General features: G+C 33.3%; 1 protein-coding gene across 1 annotated transcript; it reads left to right on the forward strand.

Annotated features, from left to right (window-relative positions):
* Window positions 1-312: 312 nt before the first annotated feature.
* stau1 (staufen double-stranded RNA binding protein 1) lies at window positions 313-13,683 on the forward strand. The gene is made up of 15 exons (XM_051111808.1): window positions 313-507; window positions 2,417-2,757; window positions 4,381-4,502; window positions 4,588-4,768; window positions 6,392-6,542; window positions 6,664-6,835; window positions 6,980-7,075; window positions 7,167-7,379; window positions 8,993-9,136; window positions 9,326-9,472; window positions 10,692-10,767; window positions 10,925-11,247; window positions 11,330-11,452; window positions 12,492-12,571; window positions 12,783-13,683. The coding sequence occupies exons 2-15, from the start codon at window positions 2,568-2,570 to the stop codon at window positions 12,868-12,870; spliced, it is 2,106 nt and encodes a 701-aa protein (XP_050967765.1). The 5' UTR covers window positions 313-507; window positions 2,417-2,567; the 3' UTR covers window positions 12,871-13,683.
* Window positions 13,684-14,249: the final 566 nt, after the last annotated feature.

The following is a 14,249-nucleotide window of genomic DNA, read 5'->3' on the forward strand; positions in this document are numbered from 1 at the left end:
TGCTTGAACACAGTTGCATTAAAAACAACAAAACTGTCTCAATTTCACCAATAAACAGCATTTCAAAAGGATAAAGTGTGCTTCGAGAGTGTCCAAAACATGTTTGTGAGAGGATTGGGTTACCAGCCCCTCCACCCACCATCACCACTGTAATTTAAGGCCCGCCTAACCACGCCGCAAACCTCTGCAGATCCACATTATGTTTAAACCCAAGACTAATTCAAAAGCTGAATAGTAATTTATTGTAGGAATCAATTATTAAAAACACGCTTTTCCTAATTTTTCACCACAAACGACTGTCGTGATGTCATTTCCTGGCAGGGGCGGAAAATATCGGGCTATTCTCTTTAGTGTTTGCCCTGTCTACATTCACCCTCTCTACCTCTTCCCTGTATTTTCATACTAAACCAGTCCAGAACCCCTTAAAACAGGACGAAACCGAACAGACACTACACTTTAACATCGTAACTCATGGAGTAAATCACAACCGGAGAGAAATAAACCGAGGTGAGCTTTATTCAGCCGGCGTTTGTGGAGATGCGCGAACTGCTAGTGTGTTAGCTCGAGCCATTCATATTGATCTCAGTGGATCTTATCGCATATTGTCACAACGGATTTTCACGAAAAAACACATATATAATTGTATAAACACGGCTGATTTGGTTATGCCATGCTTGTTGTATTTATAGCGCTTGTATGTGTATATCGCTGGCTTTGATACTTGTGCAAAGGGTAGGAGGAGTCTTGACAGCTGATATTTATTTTTCTGTTCATATTTTCAGTGTTCGTTTTTTTTCTTTTTTATGTTAAAAAATCAATAAACAGTGCATGCTGAAGTGTAGCAGGTCAGATAATAATTTACATACTAATTACGCTCAAACTGTGCTTTGGTAATTTGTAAAATAATCAGTTTACTCTAAGTGACGGTGTAGTATTAATGCATGTTTTATTTTATCACAACTTTTTTGCAAAGGCTGTTTTTTGATCTCGTGCTGTTTATCAGGTTTCCAGGAATTGTCAGCCAATAAGAGATTGTTGCCATGTTACTGTAATATGAGGTTTTTCCATTTTGACATTTAACATCATTGCATTAACCCCATGATTTCTACTGCTTTATGATCAAAACCTTGCTGGGGAAAAAAAAAAAAAAAAAAAAATCTGTGCACAATCTACTACCTGCCATAAATCATGATCTTGATTGATAGTTGATTTTTTTTTTTTTTTTCCCCAAGTGAAAGGATCTTAGTATAATTATAAAAATGTCTACCTTAAGTTTGTGGTACACAGTCTTTCATTAATAATTTCTAGGAAACCTAAGAATAAATTTTATATTCTTAGTAAAAACGAACATTTACTGGACTAATGCAACTTAGGTTTGCTTGATTATTCATACTTATTTTAAAATGAGTACACTATAAGTAGAAATTAATACTGATATATAGCAAGGATGCTTTAACTTGATCAAAAGTGATGATAAAGACATTTATAATATTACAGAAGATTTTTTTTTTTTTTTCAGATAAATGCTGTTCTTCTAACTTTCTATTCATCAAAGAAAAATGAAAAATTTTACTCAGCTGTTCTCACCATAATAATAATAAATAAATATTGTTTGAGCAGCAAATCAGAATATTAGAATGGTTTCATGTGACTGGAGTAATGATGCTAAAAATTCAGCTGTGAAAGCACAAGAATAAATTACATTTTAAGATATATTCAAATAGAAAACAGTTGTTTTAATAGTAAAAATAGTTCAGACTTTTACTGTTTTCGCTATACTTTGAATCAGATAAATGCAGGCTTGATAAACAGAGGAGACTTTTTTTGAAAAATATTAAAAATCTTACTTTCCATAAATATTTGACTAGTAGTGTAAGTCTCAAAAATGATCCATCAGGGGTTTTGAGAAACATTTATTTGTGCATCACTTAATCATCGTTGTATTGCATTGCATTATGTTTTGACATCTACAATAAAAACTACAGAGCTTTGATATTTAGATATTTTTTTTATTATTATTTTTTCTCCTCAGGTGTAAACTCTGTATTCTCCTGTATCATATTATATAAGCCATAAAAGCCTGATGGATCAAATATGATACAAAACATAAAACTCACATGCACTTTATTGTTCAATAATAAATAATATTATTTTTTTATTATTTAATATGTCATGTTTGATAGGCTTAAATTTTCTGCTTCAGCTTGAATAATTTGCACTCTTTTAAAATATTTGTGGATCATTTAAATTATGCATATTATTTACATTGTCAATCGTCATTTAAAACTTTGACGACAGTTATGGAGTCACTGTAATATCTTGATACTGATGCTGAATTTCAAGTTTTTAGTAAGAGACTTGATTAAGCATAACATAGCTTGATAACTACAATCCTTTTAATTTTTCCTCTCTGCAGGTAGAGCTTTGCAGTCGTCTTTAATTCTACAAACCTTCACTGTGTCGTTCTCTTGCACATACAATTCTTCTTTGTGAAGATCTCTTCTTACCTGACTGCAAAGTCTATACCTGGTTATTCAAACAACCCACCTTCCTACCAGCCAAACAGAATGTCACAGCTTCAGTTCCAGGCACCTGGCAACCCTGCAGCCAGTGCCCCCCCTTTACAGCTGGCCCCGCCCCAGCCCGGGTTCAGCATTCCCTGTGCCGCTGCTCCCTTACCCTCAGAGAGTGCCAGTCACCCGCTCCGAAACTCCGCCCTGCCTTCCGCCTCCGCCACGCCCTTCTGCAACCCCACAGGTGGGTGCTGCGTTGCTCCGAGCATTTTCATTTTATCTCACAATCCTGACTTATTTTCTCGCAATTGCGAGTTTACATTTTGCAATTCTGACTTTTTTTTCCTCGGAATTGTGAGATATAAACTCGTAATTCTGACATTCTTCCTAGAATTCCGAGATATAAACTCACAATTCACAGTAAACTCAGAATTGTGAGATGTAAACTTAGAATTTTAAGTTAGAAAATACGAATAACGGGATATTAACTTGCAATCGTGAGAAATAAAGTCAGAGTTGTGATAAAACTTTTTTAAAGTCTTTTTTTTTTTTTTTTTTTTTTTGCAATTGCGAGAAAAAGTCTAGTTCTAAGGTGGAAAAAGACAAAATTGATCAAATTGCGAGTTTGTATCACAATTCTGGCTTAATAATTCTTGCATGTTATAAAGTCAGAATTTTGAGAAATAAACCCGCAATTCTGAGAAAAAAGGTCACAATTGTGAGTTTATAGCTCACGATGCTGACTTTATAACTCACAACTGCAAGTTTATATAACGCAGTTCAGAGAAAAAAGTCAGAACTTGGAGTTTATATCTCACAATTCTGACTTTATAGCTCACAATTGCAAGTTTATATCTCTCAATTCCGAAAAAAAAAGTCAGAATTGCAAGGAAAAAAAAGTCAGAATTATGAGATAAAAAGTCACAATTACTTTTTTTTTTTTTTATTCAGTGGTATAAATGGGCTTCCATAAAATTCTGACAACAACGGTATAAAATTTGCGTTTTTATCTCAGAACGTGCTGAAAAATATATGCTGGGGTTGGTAAGATTTTATTTTTGAAAGAAATTAATATTTTGATTCAGCAAGAATGCATGCCATTGGTCAAATTAGACAGTAAATACAGAAGATTTTTATTTCAAATAAATGCTGTTTTTGTTTTGTTTTTTTGATTCCTATTTACTAAAAATATTAAGCAGCACAGCTGTTTTCAATATCAATAACAAAACTGGCAATAAAATCTTATAACTGGTGTTTTATCTCAAACTAAAGAAAATCTGAAAAAGTAATGCTACTGTTTAAAATTTTGGGATCTATCTATCTATATCTATATCTATATCTATATATATATATATATATATATATATATATTGTTTGTTTGTTTGTTTTTAAATGACTTTTTTCCAGCCAGGATGCATATTATTAATCAAAAGTAGCAGTAAAGATATTTATAATGCTATAAATTTTTTTTTTTTAAATTAATGCTGTTTTTTTTAACTTGATGTTTTACCAAAATATTACGCAGCACAGCTCTTATCAACATAAGAAATGTTTCTTGAGCAGAAAATCAGCATATTAGAATGACTTCTAAAGGATCATGTGACACAGGAAAAAATTAAATTTTTAAATATATTAAAATAGAAAACAGTTCTTTAAAATTGTAAAAATATTACAATATTACTGTTTTTATTGTATTTTTAATCAAAGAAATGCAGCCTTGGTGAGCATAAGATACTTTTTTAAAACCATAAAAAATATTACTGATCCCAAACTGTTGATTTTGGTTATTCCCTGATATCAAAAATAATTTTTTGCATTGTTTTAAAATGTTTCCTTCTTGATTGAATCTTTTAATGTTTCCCCCTAGTATCTAACATGGCAAACCCTAAAGAGAAGACCCCTATGTGTCTGGTAAATGAGTTAGCCCGTTACAATAAGATCCAACCTGAATACAAGCTGCTCAGTGAACAAGGACCAGCCCACTCCAAGGTAACACTTGACGCTTTACTGTAAACACAAACACACAAAACTCTTCCTGCCTGCCTAAACTTTCTGATGTGGTTGTGTTGCTCAGATTTTCTCAGTGCGGTTAACTTTGGGGGATCAGCACTGGGATGCAGAGGGGACCAGTATCAAAAAAGCCCAGCACTCAGCAGCAACATGTGCTCTCGCCCAAACCACTCTCCCCAAACCCAGTCACAGAAGCCCCCGCCACCCAGGCAAGAACCTAGGTGGGATCTACAAGGGCTCAGAGTGTACGTCCAATATTTTTCTCTTTATCTTCCCAAGCGAACAATTTCTCATCCTCCCAGTGTCAAAACCTCACAATTCAGATTTTTTTTTCAGAGTTGCAAGTTTTTATCTCAAAATTCCAACTCTTTTCCATTACAGCAATAAAAAAAGTTAGAATTGTGAAATAAAAAGGCAGTTACCTTTTTTATTTTATTTTTTTGTTTCATGGCAGATGAAATATCAAGCCCTAAAAAAGGCAAAACATATTGTAAAAGTCTGTGTGATTGTTTTGTTTTAGAGAAGGGGTAGTTAATATGCAGAGTTGAGCACCAACCCTAATCAAATGCACCTGAACCATCAACCATAACAAGGTTGTTCAAAATTACTTGAAAATTACAGCCAGGTGTGTTGGAACAGGGTTGGAACTGCAGTATTTGATATATCTGCTTTAAAAACTTAAAATCACAGTCACATGAACTACTGTCATACATGGTGAGTAGTTGATACTAGATTGTAAAATTTAATTTTTTTTAAAAAACTTAAAAATGCTGGTTGGGGTTAGTTTGTCTTTGTCTTTTATGATGTAGTGTACAGTATATCATAGGGTTTTTTTGTTGTTTGTTCAAAAGTTTAAAGTCAGCTTTTCATTTTAGTTAGTATATATTAGTATATGTATTCAGAAAGGATGCATTAAATTGACCTAAAGTGACCGTAAAGACATTTAAATATTACAAAAGAAAAGATTTTTAGCTTACACTTTACAATAAGGTTTAATTTGTCAATTAATTTGTTAACATGAACTAACAAACTCTTATTTTAGTTGTTACCTTAGTCATTGTTAATTTCAACATTTACTAATACATTATTTAAATAAATTTTTATCTGGTAATATTATTTAATGGATCGAAGCTAACATGAACTAACATAGATCAGTTGGTTTATTAAATAACACTAAAAAAGGTTAATAAAATGTTTTGGTTAAGTAATGCATTTATTTAAATATTGATTTTTGGTTAAGTAATGCATTTATTTAATGCATTAAGTAATGCATTAGCATTGATGGTAACACTTTACAATAAGGTTTATTAGTTAACGTTAGTTAACCACATTAGTTAACATGAACTAAGAATGAACAATACTTTATTACAGCATTTATTAATCTTAGTTAATGTTAATTTCAGCATTTACTAATGCATTATTAAAATCACAAGTTGAACTGTGAACTAACATGAACAAACAATGAACGACTGTATTTTTATTAATTAACATTAACAAAAATAAATACTGTAATAAATGTATTGTTTATTGTTCATGTTCGGCATTTGTTAACAAATGTTAACAAATGACACCTTATTGTAAAGTGTTACCAGTAATGCATTAATATTGATAATAATAGAAAATGTTTCTTGAGCACTAAATCAGTATATTAGAATGATTTCTGAAAGATCATGTGACATGTAAGACTGGATTAATGACTGCTGAAAATTCAGGTTTGCATCACAGAAATAAATGACATTTTCAAATATATTAAAATAGAAAACAAATTGTAATAATATTTTACAACGTACTGTTTTCACAGTAATAGGTTGAACCTCATGAATGTTATCCATGCAATCATGTGTTTGACATGTTTCTTTCTCATGCAGATAATGTAACCCACACTGTGGAGCTTAATGCACTTTGTATGAAGTTGGGCAAGAAGCCCATCTACAAACCTATAGATGCCTACCAGGGGATGAGACCAGCATTCAACTACAACATCAGAACACCAGGCCCTTACGCACGCTCCATGCAGCAGTATGCCTATTTTATCCATTCCTTTTGCTTGTTGAATGATGCACAGTAGATATTTTGGTTGATTTGTTATTACATGATTGATTATGTTATTTACCGTTTTGTTTATTTTTGTCTTGGTCAGTTATTACTACCCATTTCCTCCTGTGGGGCCAGTACTGTATCATATGGAGCTGTCTATCGGTGGACAACAATTCCACGGCAAGGGCCGCACGCGTCAAGCAGCCAAACATGACGCTGCGGCTAAAGCTATCAAATATCTGCAGAAAGAGCCAATAATGCAGCAGCTAGCTGAGGTGAGAGTTCATACCACTAACATGATGAATGGGGCTATCAGTAGATTAATCGTCCAAGAAAGCTGCTATGAAATCATGAACCAAAATACATTTATTTAGTCTGTACTATTAAATCATGACTGAAAATACATGTTCATTCTGTAGATGAAAGAAGAGCCAGTACAAGAAAACCTTAACAAATCAGAGATCAGCCAAGTGTTTGAGATTGCACTGAAGCGCAACATGCCTGTGAATTTTGAGGTATGTCATAAACCCATTATGCATAGGCTATAAGTGTATAAAAAATGCACAAAATTGCTGGCTTTTCTTTAACGGTCTTCACTATATACAGGTGCTAAAAGAGGCTGGGCCTCCCCACATGAAGAGTTTTGTGGTGAGGGTAACTGTGGGCGAGTTTTCAGGGGAGGGTGAGGGCAAAAGTAAGAAGATCGCCAAGAAACTAGCTGCCATTGCTGTCTTGGAGGAGCTCCGCAAACTGCCTCAACTACCTGTCACTGACAAAATACCACTACGTATTAAAAAGAAAAGCAAATCCATTATTAAGGTAGGTGATGACTCAGACTGGCTGAATTAGTTTGGCTAGAGTGTTGTGCTGAATCAGAAACTCAAAAACAGATCACATCTTTGCTAATAAATATTAAGTAAAAAGTAATTGATTTTCAATCTTTTGGCCTATAAAAATGCACTAAGTTAGAGGATTCTTTGTAGTGACATCAAAAGATCAGCCTGGGAAGTTAATCATCTTTTTTAGTGATTATTTTCTTTACATCTCATTTAGACATTTCATGATTGGTCCATAATTGTACCAAAGTGTGGCAGAATTTTGTGGCCACAGAAGTGGCCGTTTTGCTTTGTTTTTAGTCTATCTGGACTGATGAATAATTCATTGTCTATTTTCAAATATTCTGTACAATTTTGTATAAATATTTGTGTAATATAGTGTTCATTTTGTTTAGTAGTTATCATTGTAGTGTTCATATAGTCATTATATTCTGCTTGTCATTATATTCATTATATCTATATATACTATTGTTCAAAAGTTTGTAGTCAGTACAACTATTTGAACAAAAATACAGTAAAAACAGTAACATTGTTACAATATAAAATAACTCATTTCTATTTGGATATGTTTAAAATCTAATTTATTCCTGTGATGGCAAAGCTGAATTTGCAGCTTTCAGTGTCACATGATCCTACAGAAATCATTCTTATATGCTGATTTTGTGCTCAAGAAACATTTTTTATTATGAACTTAGAAAACATTTGTGACCCTGGAGCACAAAAAAACTTTATAAGTAAGCTAAATAAATAAGTTTTCCATCAATGTATAGTTTAAGATAGCACTATATTTAGTCGATATACAACTATTTGAAAAAAAAAAAAAATACTGAGAAAATCGCCCCTAAATTTGACCAAATGAAGTTCTTAACAATGCATATTACTGATCAAATTTTAAAATAATTTTTTTATATATTTAAAGTAGGAAATTTACAAAACATCTTCATGGAAGATGATCTTTACTTAGTATATTAATGATTTTTGGTATAAAAGTAAAATCAATAATTTTGACCCATACAATGTATTTTTGGATATTGCTACAAATATACCCGTGCTACTTAAGTCTGGTTTTGTGGTCCAGGGTCACATTTGTGTTGCTTAATATATACATATATATATAATTATTTTATATAATATATATATATATATATATATATATATATATATTTTTTTTTTTGGTAGAAAATGTTACATTTTTTCAGAATTCTTTGATTAATAGAAAGCTCATAAGAACAGCATTTATTTAGAAAAAAAAGTGAACATTATAAATGTCATGTATGAGCAATTTTCTGTGCTGTTGCTGGATAAAAGTATTAATTTCTTAATGTCTTAAAAAAAATTACTGACACCGAATTTTTGAATGGTGTAGAGGTCAATTTCTCTGAATGTCATAGCAAACTTGACAGTGTAACTGGAAAATTTCTCACTTGATTGATATTGCGTAATGATACCAGCACAGACACTGGCTGTCGTGTGTGTGTGTGTGTGTGTTTTAAGTTGATTCATTGAATGTCAAATACTAATTTCATTAGGTTTTCAGTCTAAATGCATTGAAGCGTTTTAAAGTTGTTGTTGTTTTTTTCTTGCACCCGCTCTCAGCTGCAGACCAGTCCTGAGTACGGTCAGGGTATGAACCCCATCAGCAGACTGGCTCAGATCCAGCAGGCTAAGAAAGAAAAAGAACCTGAGTACACTTTAGTGACAGAGAGAGGACTGCCTCGACGCAGGGAGTTTGTCATGCAGGTACTCCATCAGAGAGAAGACTTTGTTCTCTGACTCAGCACTTCTATAATAGTTCAGTGCACATTTTGTGTGAGGGCCATGTTCTTCTTCTGCCCACCATTTTCTTCTACAGACTACAAAATTGCTTCTTGTCTGAAGTGTTCCTGAGGAAGTAACTTTTTTTTTTTTTTTTTTTTTCCTCTCACTCAGGTGTCAGTTGCAGGTCAGAATGCAGAGGGAATGGGACCTAGTAAAAAAGTGGCCAAGCGAAATGCAGCCGAGAAGATGCTGGAGCTTCTGGGCTTCAAAGTGCCTCAGCCACAACCACCCAAACCGGCACTGAAAACGGACGAGAAGGTGAGCGCCTGCTTCTTAACAGCATTTACTTTGTATTGAAAACATGTTGGAAGTAGTTTCAGGAGTTTCCAACCTAGGGTCTAGGGCTGCAATGGGCTGATGAGGGTTCGTGAAAAATGTAAGAACATTTGAGAAATTAGCAAAATGTTTTGAGGGCTGTCAAAGTTAAGGTGTGTAATTAAGTATGGAAGCCCATTTCCACCACTGAGTAAAAAATTAAAAGGGTAACTACGAGTTTATATCTCACAATTCCAACTTTTTTCTCATAATTATGTAATTCTCGCAATTCTGACTTTTTCTCCCAAATGTAAGTTTATATCTCACAATTGTGAATTTTTTTTTTCCTCACAATTCCGAGTTATATATTGCAATTCTGACTTTTTTCTCACAATTCCAAGTTGTATCTCACAATTCTGACCTTTTTTTGCAATTCCAAGTTTGTCCCGCAATTCCCCGCAATCTCACAATTCTATTTTTCCTCGCATTTCTGACATTTTTCTTGCAAGTCCTAGTTTATATCTCGCAATTCTGACTTTCTCGCAATTCCGAGTTTATATCTTGCAATTCTGACTGTTTTCTCGCAATTCCGAGTTTGTATCTCACCATTTTTACCTTTTTCCTCACATTTCTGACTGTTTTTCACAATTCCGAGTTTATATCTCGCAACTCTGACTTTTTCTCGCAGTTCCAAGTTTGCAGCTTCTGACTTTTTTGTTCTCACAACTGCAAGTTTGTCTCGCAATTGACTTTTTTTTTTTTTTTTTTTTTTTAATTCTGAGTTTGTATTTGTTTTTTTTTGTTTTTCTCACAATGACAAGTTTATATCTATACAAAGTCCAAATTTGATGGGGAAAAAAGACTTGTGAGAATCTTGAGTTTGTCACGTAATTCTGAGAATTCTGATATACGAAAAAAAATAAGTATTTAATTTTGGAAAAAAAGAAAAAATAACCTTTGTTGTCTTTTAATGTTGTACCTGGTAACTTTATCACCCAGCAGAAATTATTCTCTAAAACATGGAAAATATTTCATTCCTTACTATTTTTGAAAAGAGATCCCTCAGAAGGGGTACAACGTATTTTGGACACTTTGGCCTCAAAACGTTCACAGAAAAAGGAACATTTACTAATTTTCTTGTTGTTCCAAATCTTCATTTCCAAAATACATTCCAAGAATCATTTGCATGTAGTGTAAATAGTTAAACTCTATCTTTGTAAAGGCACCTGCTAAGAAGCCTGGAGATGGACGTAAAGTGACCTTCTTTGAGCCGGGCTCTGTGGAGAAAGCTGGTCTTGGTATGTGTTGTGTAGTCAGTTTTCACATTCAACTGTTTTAAATATATTCACATGAATGTTGTCATATTTATATGTTTCTTGTATTATATTACACGCTCATTGTTAGTTTTAGTGAATATTTCCTGCTTGCAACTGATTCTTGCATTTCTCAATGCAGTCAACAAGGAGGAAGATTTCCGAGTTCCCTTCCTCAGCCATCAGCAGCTTCCTGCTGGCATTTTACCCATGGTGCCTGAGGTGGCACAGGCGGTGGGTGCCAACCAGGGACCCCATGCCAAAGACTACGGTCGCACAGCTGCCCTGAACCCAGCCAAGGCCACAGTAACGGCCATGATTGCCAATGAACTGCTGTACGCTGGGACATCCCCAACCGCAGAGGGTATTCTGAAGACCAACAACAGCTTGGCACACAGACCCCACGGACCCCTTACCAGACCGTCCGAACAGCTCAGCTACCTGGCCACTGTACAGGGCTTACAGGTATTTAATAAAACAGTGAACACACACTTATCCACCCCAGTGATTTTACTCAACTAGTCTGTACCTGTTTTTTTTTTCATAGGTTGAATACAAAGACTTTCCCAAAAATAACAAGAATGAGTTTGTGTCTCTGATCAACTGCTCCTCTCAGCCCCCTCTCATCAGCCACGGCATCGGCAAGGACGTGGAGTCTTGCCATGACATGGTAAGTAGAATATTAATAATAAAAATACTAATGTTTATATGATCCACAGCTGTGTTTTTTGTTTAGTGATAGTTGTTCATTAGTCCCTTGTTAGTCCTGAACAGTTAAACTGCCTGCTGTTCTTCAGAAAAATCCCTCAGGTCCCACAAATTATTTGGTTTTTCAGCATTTTTTGTGTGTTTGAACCCTTTCCAGCAATGACAGTATGATTTTGAGATTCATCTTTTCACACTGAGGACAACTGAGCGACTCATATGCAGCTATTACAGAAGGTTCAAATGCTCACTAATGCTTTAGAAGGGAACACGATGCATTAAGAGCCAGGAGTGAAAACTTTTGGACAGAATGGAAATGTGTACATTCTTATGTGTAAATTCTTATTTTTTATTTATTACTGCCCTTCAGAAGCTACAGAAGATAGTTACATGTTTCCCAAAAGTCAAAATAAGTTAAATTTACCCTGATCTTTAAATTCCAAAAGTTTTCACCCCCTATGGCTTATACTTATAAAGATTTCTATTTCATATAAATGCTGTTCTTTTTAATATAAATCAAATCATTTCTATTGGTGCTGTCAAATCAATTAATCACATCCTAAATTAAAGTTTTCGTTTACATATGTGTGTACTGTGTATATTTCTATGCATATATAAATACACACATTAATGTATATATTTAAAATATATATATTTCGATTTGACAGCACTAATTTATATATTTACATAGTTATGTTAGTACATCATGAAACTAAATGAAAATGAGAAATGTTGCATTGGAAATGGTTAACGTTTTATTTCAAGTAAAGTTTTTTTTTTTTTTAATTTATTTTATTTTATTTTTAAGTTTATCTGTAATAACCCTGATCATGTGACACCAAAGACTGGAGTTACGGCTGCTGAAAATTCTTCTTTGACATCATCAGAATAAATTACATTTTAAAATGTATAGTTTTTAATTTGTAATAATATGTTAATAAGACAGTGTGTGTATTTGTCTACTTGTGTCTTGTTTACTGCAATGCATTTTTGTCTCTGGACAGGCTGCTCTGAACATCCTGAAGCTCCTGTCAGAACTTGACCAGCAGTCCAATGAGCGCACAGCTAATGGACCAATGACAGGGTCAGTCTCAAATGTTCATAAAGAGGGTCTTATTAATTGTTTTACAATATGAGCTAGTTGTATAACCGTTGGCATACATGGTCTTTGTGGATGCATTCCAAAAAAAAAGAATAAGTGACAGTTATTAAAGCACATAGCTACATAGCCGATTTAAAAAAAAAAAAAAAAAAACCCATTGCATTTAATTTCTCACCTGTCTCCCCCTCCATAGGTGCAACAAACAAGACCTAGAGGGCGATGTGTTACTAAAACCGGCTAACTCAAGCACCATCGGAAAGACTCTGGACGGCACAGTGTAGAAATAACTATTTGATTGGTCGTTTTATTTGTGAAACACTAGAGAAAAGTCAGAAGCAGAGTTTCGATTGGCTGCTCAAAAAGGCCTTGGAGTAATTCATCATAGATCTTAGATTTAAAAAAAGTTAAAGTATTCAAAACCGCTAAAAACAAGGTCGAGAAGTGTTGTTGTTGGTAAACTGTTCACACGCTGTGATACATTTTTAAACGCTAAGGCTTTGAAAAAGTCGCCTCATCATATCCAGTGAAGTGGTGGTTTTGTTTTTGTTGTTAAATTGTAAAACGATTATCGTGAAGTTTGAGTAGACTGGCTTTTCTTCGTTGCTCCAAGGAAGTCATGTTTTCAGTGTCTTGATTTTTGTTTATTCTCGCTTTTATTTTTTGTTTATTTTTAACGTTGTATTATAGGAACCCAGCGAGTTGGGTTGTTGTGTTAGCGCTGTTGTGAAGTGCAGTATAAAACCCCATTGAAGGATATGATGAAGCTCTGAAACACATCTCTGCTTTGGTGGTTTTTCTCCAGTGCTTTTTGAGTTACAATGACGACCATAACACTCACACACACAAAAAAAATTAAATTTCATCTACATTTTCATGTAGGTCTGGGAAAATGTTGTTGTGACTTCAGTGTAGAGTGTGTGGTGGTGTTTTTTTGTTGTGCGTATGGAAGCGAGTGAGCACGATAATCTTCAGTCATGTCAGTTAAACTGATGCATCCTTCTATCAGTGTTGACCCGCCCATCTCTCTACCAGTTGCATCCTGTTTTCCTCATGGAATATGAGTAAAAATTATGTGCCTCTTGCACAAACGAAAACACTGTCTGTGTGTGGGTGCTGTCAATACTACACTTGGGGATTCCACAGTTATGGAAAACCTGTAAATGTATGGAATTTAAAAATTTATTTAAAGGCTTTTTTGTGGTGAATAAGATTTTATTCTAATAATGTTTTAAAGACTTTTTTTTTAAATAATTTAAATTAAAAATATATTTTATACATTTATTTTAAAACATTTATTTTATATATATATATATATATATATATATATATATATATATATATATATATATATATATATATATATATATATATATATTATTATATATATATATATATATATATATATATATATATATATATATATATATATATATATATATATATATATATATATATATATATATATATATATATATATATATATAGTATTAAATGTAATATTATATAACAAACTCTCCATTTCAAAGTAATGGGAAGCCAAAGACAAAAACTACACATTTGAGTTATTTAAATTACATACATATTAAATTCTGGACATATATTTACTATATGATTTAAAGGCATACATATATTTTTAGAAGATACTCATGCCAGTCAAATC

The sequence above is a fragment of the Labeo rohita genome, chromosome 6 (assembly GCF_022985175.1).
Source record: "Labeo rohita strain BAU-BD-2019 chromosome 6, IGBB_LRoh.1.0, whole genome shotgun sequence".
In the NCBI taxonomy this organism is placed as follows: domain Eukaryota; kingdom Metazoa; phylum Chordata; class Actinopteri; order Cypriniformes; family Cyprinidae; genus Labeo; species Labeo rohita.